The following is a 9,815-nucleotide window of genomic DNA, read 5'->3' on the forward strand; positions in this document are numbered from 1 at the left end:
GTGTTTCTAGCTCCAACAGTGCAGTAATATCTAGATAAATGCTTGTGTTTCTAGCTCCAACAGTACAGTAATATCTAGATAAATGCTTGTGTTTCTAGCTCCAACAGTGCAGTAATATCTAGATAAATGCTTGTGTTTCTAGCTCCAACAGTGCAGTAATATCTAGATAAATGCTTGTGTTTCTAGCTCCAACAGTGCAGTAATATCTAGATAAATGCTTGTGTTTCTAGCTCCAACAGTACAGTAATATCTAGATAAATGCTTGTGTTTCTAGCTCCAACAGTACAGTAATATCTAGATAAATGCTTGTGTTTCTAGCTCCAACAGTGCAGTAATATCTAGATACATGCTTGTGTTTCTAGCTCCAACAGTGCATTAATATCTAGATAAATGCTTGTGTTTCTAGCTCCAACAGTGCAGTAATATCTAGATAAATGCTTGTGTTTCTAGCTCCAACAGTGCAGTAATATCTAGATAAATGCTTGTGTTTCTAGCTCCAACAGTGCAGTAATATCTAGATAAATGCTTGTGTTTCTAGCTCCAACAGTACAGTAATATCTAGATAAATGCTTGTGTTTCTAGCTCCAACAGTACAGTAATATCTAGATAAATGCTTGTGTTTCTAGCTCCAACAGTGCAGTAATATCTAGATACATGCTTGTGTTTCTAGCTCCAACAGTGCAGTAATATCTAGATAAATGCTTGTGTTTCTAGCTCCAACAGTGCAGTAATATCTAGATAAATGCTTGTGTTTCTAGCTCCAACAGTGCAGTAATATCTAGATAAATGCTTGTGTTTCTAGCTCCAACAGTGCAGTAGTACCTAACGATATAAAACAATACACACAAATAAATTAAACAAATAAAAAAAAATATGAAGAAATATAGAAATATTAGAATAAGCAATGTCAGAGTTCGGAATATAAATATGTGTATTGACAGTATATGAATAGAAAAGGTCTGTACAGCAGTAGGTATATAGGATGAACCATGACTAGAATACAGTATATACATATGAAGTGGACAGCAGTAGTTATATAGGATGAACCATGACTAGAATACAGTATATACATATGAAGTTGGTAAAACAGTATGTAAACATTATTAAAGAGACCAGTGATTCCATGACTATGTATATAGGGCAACAGTCTCTAAGGTTGGAGGGTAAAGTACTAGGTGGAGCCCGGCTAGTAACAGTGACTAAGGTTCAGGGCAGGGTACTGGGTGGAGGCTGGCTAGTAACAGCTACTAAGTTCAGGGTACTGGGTGGAGCCCGGCTAGTAACAGTGACTAAGTTCAGGGCAGGGTACTGGGTGGAGGCCGGCTAGTAACAGTGACTAAGTTCAGGACAGGGTACTGGGTGGAGGCTGGCTAGTAACAGTGACTACGGTTCAGGGCAGGGTACTGGGTGGAGGAAGGCTAGTAACAGTGACTAAGTTCAGGGTACTGGGTGGAGGAAGGCTAGTAACAGTGACTAAGTTCAGGGCAGGGTACTGGGTGGAAGCAGGCTAGTAACAGTGACTATGTTCAGGGCAGGGTACTGGGTGGAGCCCAGCTAGTAACAGTAACTAAGTTCAGGACAGGGTACTGGGTGGAGGAAGGCTAGTAACAGTGACTAAGTTCAGGGTACTGGGTGGAGGCTGGCTAGTAACAGTGACTACGGTTCAGGGCAGGGTACTGGGTGGAGGCTGGCTAGTAACAGTGACTACGGTTCAGGGCAGGGTACTGGGTGGAGGCCGGCTAGTAACAGTGACTACGGTTCAGGGCAGGGTACTGGGTGGAGGCCGGCTAGTAACAGTGACTACGGTTCAGGGCAGGGTACTGGGTGGAGGCTGGCTAGTAACAGTGACTACGGTTCAGGGCAGGGTACTGGGTGGAGGCTGGCTAGTAACAGTTACTACGGTTCAGGGCAGGGTACTGGGTGGAGGCCGGCTAGTAACAGTGACTACGGTTCAGGGCAGGGTACTGGGTGGAGGCCGGCTAGTAACAGTGACTACGGTTCAGGGCAGGGTACTGGGTGGAGGCCGGCTAGTAACAGTGACTACGGTTCAGGGCAGGGTACTGGGTGGAGGCTGGCTAGTAACAGTGACTACGGTTCAGGGCAGGGTACTGGGTGGAGGCCGGCTAGTAACAGTGACTACGGTTCAGGGCAGGGTACTGGGTGGAGGCTGGCTAGTAACAGTGACTACGGTTCAGGGCAGGGTACTGGGTGGAGGCCGGCTAGTAACAGTGACTACGGTTCAGGGCAGGGTACTGGGTGGAGGCTGGCTAGTGGTGACTGTTTAACAGTCTGATGGCCTGGAAACACAGAGCCTTCAGAAAGTATTCACACCCCTTGACTTTTGCCATATTTTGTTGTTACCAAGAGCGATGAAGAAAAAAAAAAAAAAAACATTTTTTTGTCAACGATCTACACAAAATGTGAAAGTATATATCTATTTTTTTTTTTTACCATTTGTAAAAAATTATTTAAAAAATAATAAAATAAAACCTTAATATATCTTGATTAGATACATTTTCAACCCACTGAGTCAATACATGTTAGAATCACCTTTGGCAGCGATTACAGCTGTGTAATGTAATATAACACCATGTAATATAATGTAATATAACAACATGTAATATTATGTAATATAATGTAATATAACAACATGTAATATAATGTAATATAACAACATGTAATATAATGTAATATAACAACATGTAATATAATGTAATATAACAACATGTAATATTATGTAATATAACAACATGTAATATAATGTAATATAACAACATGTAATATAATGTAATATAACAACATATAATATAATATAATATAACAACATGTAATATTATGTAATATAATGTAATATAACAACATGTAATATAATGTAATATAACAACATGTAATATAATGTAATATAACAACATGTAATATAATGTAATATAACACCATGTAATATAATGTAATATAACACCATGTAATATAGTGTAATATAACAACATGTAATATAATGTAATATAACAACATGTAATATAATGTAATATAACAACATGTAATATAATGTAATATAACAACATGTAATATAATGTAATATAACAACATGTAATATAATGTAATATAACACCATGTAATATAACAACATGTAATATAATGTAATATAACATGTAATATAATGTAATATAACACCATGTAATATAACAACATGTAATATAATGTAATATAACAACATGTAATATAATGTAATATAACAACATGTAATATAATGTAATATAACAACATGTAATATAATGTAATATAACACCATGTAATATAATGTAATATAACACCATGTAATATAGTGTAATATAACAACATGTAATATAATGTAATATAACAACATGTAATATAATGTAATATAACAACATGTAATATAATGTAATATAATGTAATATAACAACATGTAATATAATGTAATATAACAACATGTAATATAATGTAATATAACAACATATAATATAATATAACAACATGTAATATTATGTAATATAATGAAATATAACAACATGTAATATAATGTAATATAACAACATGTAATATAATGTAATATAACAACATGTAATATAATGTAATATAACACCATGTAATATAATGTAATATAACACCATGTAATATAGTGTAATATAACAACATGTAATATAATGTAATATAACAACATGTAATATAATGTAATATAACAACATGTAATATAATGTAATATAACAACATGTAATATAATGTAATATAACACCATGTAATATAACAACATGTAATATAATGTAATATAACAACATGTAATATAATGTAATATAACACCATGTAATATAACAACATGTAATATAATGTAATATAACACCATGTAATGTAATGTAATATAACAACATGTAATATAATGTAATATAACACCATGTAATATAATGTAATATAACAACATATAATATAATATAACACCATGTAATATAATATAATATAACACCATGTAATGTAACGTAATATAACGTAATATAACACCATGTAATATAATGTAATATAACAACATATAATGTATAATGTAGTTAAGGTTTTGTTGAGCAGCTAATTAGTAGAATCAGGTGTGTTAAACTGAAAACCTACAGGACAGTAGATCTCCAGGAAGAGGGTTGGGCTGTAAACCTACAGGACAGTAGATCTCCAGGAAGAGGGTTGGGCTGTAAACCTACAGGACAGTAGATCTCCAGGAAGAGGATTGGACTGTAAACCTACAGGACAGTAGATCTCCAGGAAGAGGGTTGGGCTGTAAACCTACAGGACAGTAGATCTCCAGGAAGAGGGTTGGACTGTAAACCTACAGGACAGTAGATCTCCAGGAAGAGGGTTGGACTGTAAACCTACAGGACAGTAGATCTCCAGGAAGAGGGTTGGACTGTAAACCTACAGGACAGTAGATCTCCAGGAAGAGGGTTGGACTGTAAACCTACAGGACAGTAGATCTCCAGGAAGAGGATTAGGCTGTAAACCTACAGGACAGTAGATCTCCAGGAAGAGGGTTGGACTGTAAACCTACAGGACAGTAGATCTCCAGGAAGAGGGTTGGGACTGAAAACCTACAGGACAGTAGATCTCCAGGAAGAGGATTGGGCTGTAAACCTACAGGACAGTAGATCTCCAGGAAGAGGGTTGGACTATAAACCTACAGGACAGTAGATCTCCAGGAAGAGGATTGGGCTGTAAACCTACAGGACAGTAGATCTCCAGGAAGAGGGTTGGACTATAAACCTACAGGACAGTAGATCTCCAGGAAGAGGATTGGGCTGTAAACCTACAGGACAGTAGATCTCCAGGAAGAGGGTTGGACTGTAAACCTACAGGACAGTAGATCTCCAGGAAGAGGGTTGGACTGTAAACCTACAGGACAGTAGATCTCCAGGAAGATGGTTGGACTGTAAACCTACAGGACAGTAGATCTCCAGGAAGAGGGTTGGACTGATAACCTACAGGACAGTAGATCTCCAGGAAGAGGGTTGGGCTGTAAACCTACAGGACAGTAGATCTCCAGGAAGAGGGTTGGACTGTAAACCTACAGGACAGTAGATCTCCAGGAAGAGGGTTGGGCTGATAACCTACAGGACAGTAGATCTCCAGGAAGAGGGTTGGACTGATAACCTACAGGACAGTAGATCTCCAGGAAGAGGATTGGGCTGTCCTGCTTTAAGGGAATGACCAGCGGTTGTCACATTATTATATGGTGGTAAATGACCGCTCAGTCATCACCACGTAAAGGACCAGGCGATCATGATTACTGGGAGAAGTCTGTTGGATAAAAAAAAAAAAAATGAATGTATGAATCAATGTGTGTATTTGTGGCGTTAAGGTCCTGTCATTCTGACTTGTGATCACTCTTGATTTATCAAGTATTCCTGATTTACCGACATAAACCAATCTGGGATATTTTCTTCGTCCTTAATTCTACGTGTTCTGTGTTGTGCTGATGATGGGAAAATAGTATTCTCCTTTTTCCTGGTGATGTTCCAAGATGGTGGGTGTAGTTGTGTAGTATGTGTGTCAGTATACAGTGAAGTACTCATCTCTCTTCTCCTCTCTCTCTCCTTCTCTCTCTCTCGCCCTCTGTCTCTCTCTCGCTGTCTCTCTCGCCCTCTGTCTCTGTCTCTCTCTCTCTCTCTGTTCTCTCTCTCTCTCTCTCTCCTTCTCTCTCTCTCGCCCTCTGTCTGTCTCTCTCTGTCTCGCCCTCTCTCCTTCTCTCTCTCTCGCCCTCTGTCTCTCTCTCGCTGTCTCTTTCTCGCCCTCTGTCTCTTTCTCGCCCTCTGTCTCTCTCTCTCTCTCGCTGTCTCTCTGTCCCTCTCACTCTCTCTCGCCCTCTCGTCTCTCTCTGTCTCTGTCTCTCTCTCGCTGTTACTCTGTCTCTCTCTCTCTGTCTCTCTCTCTCTCGCACTCTCTCCTCTCTCTCTCGCTGTTACTCTGTCTCTCTCTCTCTCTATGTCTCTCTCTCTCTCTCTCTGTCTGTCCAGGGGGGTAAGTTGAAGGACGGTGCTCGCTCTGTGACCAGAACCATCCAGAATAACTTCTTTGACAGTTCAAAGCAGGAGGCCATCGACATCCTCCGACTGGGCTCAACACTGAACAGTGACCTGGCAGACAAGGCCCGGGCCCTGCTCACCACGTCCAGTCTTTACGGTAATACCACACACTGCTCACCACCTCCAGTCTTTATGGTAATACCACACACTGCTCACCACCTCCAGTCTTTACGGTAATACCACACACTGCTCACCACCTCCAGTCTTTATGGTAATACCACACACTGCTCACCACCTCCAGTCTTTATGGTAATACCACACACTGCTCACCACCTCCAGTCTTTACGGTAATACCACACACTGCTCACCACCTCCAGTCTTTATGGTAATACCACACACTGCTCACCACCTCCAGTCTTTACGGTAATAGCACATACTGCTCACCACCTCCAGTCTTTACGGTAATACCACACACTGCTCTCCACCTCCAGTCTTTACGGTAATAGCACATACTGCTCACCACCTCCAGTCTTTACGGTAATACCACGCACTGCTCACCACCTCCAGTCTTTACGGTAATACAGGAATATCCTAATGAGACCCACATAATGGGGATGAAAGGGGTTTCCTCTATCTAGCTTGTTTAACTCCTAGTGTACATCCAAAATGGCACCCTAATTCCCTACATAGTGCACTACTTTCAACCAGAGCCTATAGATTGGTAGTGCACTATGTAGGGAATAGGGTGCCATTTGGGAAGTAGCCCTAGCTAGCGGTGTAATCTTCCTGAGACGGCCCTCTCTGTCGAGGGACAGATTAAACCTGTGTCACACTGCTGCTGCTACTGCGAAGACTGGTCGCCTGGTCTGATAACACACACAGTGACTCTAATGCTGTTATCTGTTTAACCGTTACTTAACCCCTCTACATCCTTCTCTCTCTCTCTCTTGCCTACGCTCACGCTAGTCACTGAGCCTATCTTACAATCAGGTACAGTAGAACGGGTCAGACGTGTGTGTGTGTGTGTGTGTGTGTGTGTGTGTGTGTGTGTGTGTGTGTGTGTGTGTGTGTGTGTGTGTGTGTGTGTGTGTGTGAGCAAACTATACATAATTGGATGTCTGGTCTGATGTGCATCCTGTGTTTATAGTTGTAATTCCTCCTTTGTAGCTTCCTCCGTGTATTTATTCATGTTTAATCATGGTGCATCGTTTCAGTAGTTTTGTGTTCCTAGTGATCCCCTGTGCTTGTGTTGATTCCCCCAGATTACTTCACTTCATTATTTATGGACTCAATTTCAGGAAGTACACTGACATTCTCATTCAAATTGACTTCATAGCCTTTCGATGAGGGGAAAAATTGGAATTTGGTTTACTTTCTGAATTGAAATGGAATTGCCCCCAACCCTGTTCACCAAGCCATGAATGTATTTGTGGCAAAAGCCTTGGTCATTTTTTATTTTACAGTCCCATTTGTTACTCGCCCTGGGTAGTCGTTCTGTCTGCCTGGTACGAACTTCAAATAATGTTGCTACCAGGATTTTGACATTTAATTTCTCCGTAAAAGCCTGGGATATAATGGACTGTGAAATAAAGTGTAACCAAGACTTATTTATTCACATGTCCCAGTTCCTGACATTCTTTTTCATATGTATTTACCTTTCCCAGTTCCTGACATTCTTTTTCATATGTATTTACCTGTCCCAGTTCCTGACATTCTTTTTATTTATAGACCTTGTGTACTTTTTTTTCAATCTTCTGAACTCTTCCAATGGTCTCTCTCTCTCTCTCTCTCTCTCTCTCTCTCTCTCTCTCTCTCTCTCTCTCTCTCTCTCTCTCTCTCTCTCTCTTCTCTCTTCTCTCTCTCCCTCCCTTTCCTCTCATCCCTCCCTCCCTTTCCTCTCATCCCTCCCTCCATTTCCTCTCATCCCTCCCTCTCTCTCTCTCTCTCTCTCTCTCTCTCTCCCTTTCCTCTCATCTCTCTCTCTCCCGTTCCTCTCATCTCTCTCTCATCCCTCTCTCTCTCCCTCCATTTCCTCTCATCCCTCCCTCCCTTTCCTCTCATCCCACCCTCTCTCTCTCCCTCCATCCCTCCCTCCCTCCATCTCTCCCTTTCCTCTCATCTCTCTCTCCCTTCTCATCCCTTCCTCCCTTTCCTCTCATCCCTCCCTCTCTCTCCCTCCATCACCTTCCTCTTCCTCTCTAACACGGTCTCCTCTCCCCCAGCCTCTCCCAGAGTTCTACTGGGAATGTGTCAGAACCACCAGAAATACACGCGTCCCAAACAGATCAGGGTGTCAGTGGGTACGTGGAACGTCAACGGGGGCAAACAGTTCCGCAGCATCGCCTTCCGCAACCAGACCCTCAACGATTGGCTGCTGGACGCTCCGATGAAGGCCGGACTCCCAGAGTTCCAGGGTGAGGAACTTTCAGTTGAAGGAGAAGATGGGTTTGTCCCCCTAAAGTGGTTGATTAGGACAGCGTTTTCTCAGTTGTGATGTATCCCTGGACTAGTTCACCTTGATTCATCTAGTCATGGTACTGTAGCCCTGTGAACTAGTTCACCTTGATTCACCTAGTCATGGTACTGTAGCCCTGTGAACTAATTCACCTTGATTCATCTAGTCATGGTACTGTAGCCCTGTGAACTAGTTCACCTTGATTCATCTAGTCATGGTACTGTGGCCCTGTGAACTAGTTCACCTTGATTCATCTAGTCATGGTACTGTGGCCCTGTGAACTAATTCACCTTGATTCATCTAGTCATGGAGTTGAGGATGAGTAGTTGACAAGTTAAAATCAGGGGTGCCTGTTCTGGAATAGGTCAAATAGATGGAACGGCTGGGGGTCCCTGGTGAGAGGTTAAAAACCTCAGGTTTAGGCTGTGTCTTTGGTTATTCCTGGATTAGGGGCCAGTACTAGTGTGTATCTATTGTTTGACATTTATACAACACATGATGTATACAATTCAATTAAATTCATCAGTACATATACATCAGTCTATCCTATTAGATCCTGTTCATTAGTATAGAACTGAATATTAGGTAGAGTCTGTTCATTAGTATAGAACTGAATATTAGTATAGAACTGAATATTAGTATAGAACTGTGAATATTAGATAGAGCCTGTTCATTAGTATAGAACTGAATATTAGGTACCGGTAGTCTGTTCATTAGTATAGAACTGAATATTAGGTAGTCTGTTCATTAGTATAGAACTGACTATTAGGTAGTCTGTTCATTAGTATAGAACTGAATATTAGTATAGAACTGAATATTAATATAGAACTGAATATTAGTATAGAACTGAATATTAGTATAGAACTGAATATTAGGTAGTCTGTTCATTAGTATAGAACTGAATATTAGTATAGAACTGAATATTAATATAGAACTGAATATTAGTATAGAACTGAATATTAGTATAGAACTGAATATTAGGTAGAGTCTGTTCATTAGTATAGAACTGAATATTAGGTAGAGTCTGTTCATTAGTATAGAACTGAATATTAGGTAGTCTGTTCATTAGTATAGAACTGACTATTAGGTAGTCTGTTCATTAGTATAGAACTGAATATTAGTATAGAACTGAATATTAATATAGAACTGAATATTAGTATAGAACTGAATATTAGTATAGAACTGAATATTAGGTAGTCTGTTCATTAGTATAGAACTGAATATTAGTATAGAACTGAATATTAATATAGAACTGAATATTAGTATAGAACTGAATATTAGTATAGAACTGAATATTAGGTAGAGTCTGTTCATTAGTATAGAACTGAATATTAGGTAGAGTCTGT

At 40.0% G+C, this 9,815-nt stretch overlaps 1 protein-coding gene across 1 annotated transcript in view; it reads left to right on the forward strand.

Moving 5' to 3' along the window:
- synj1 (synaptojanin 1) overlaps nt 1-9,815 on the forward strand; it is a 120,216-nt gene that overhangs the window by 60,174 nt on the left and 50,227 nt on the right. The window contains exons 12-13 of the mRNA XM_038965429.1: nt 6,006-6,171; nt 8,237-8,428. Of these exons, the coding sequence (XP_038821357.1) occupies nt 6,006-6,171; nt 8,237-8,428 (358 nt within the window). The remainder of the gene's footprint in view (nt 1-6,005; nt 6,172-8,236; nt 8,429-9,815) is intronic.

Source organism: Salvelinus namaycush, chromosome 26 (genome assembly GCF_016432855.1).
Source record: "Salvelinus namaycush isolate Seneca chromosome 26, SaNama_1.0, whole genome shotgun sequence".
NCBI classification, from domain to species: Eukaryota; Metazoa; Chordata; class Actinopteri; order Salmoniformes; family Salmonidae; genus Salvelinus; species Salvelinus namaycush.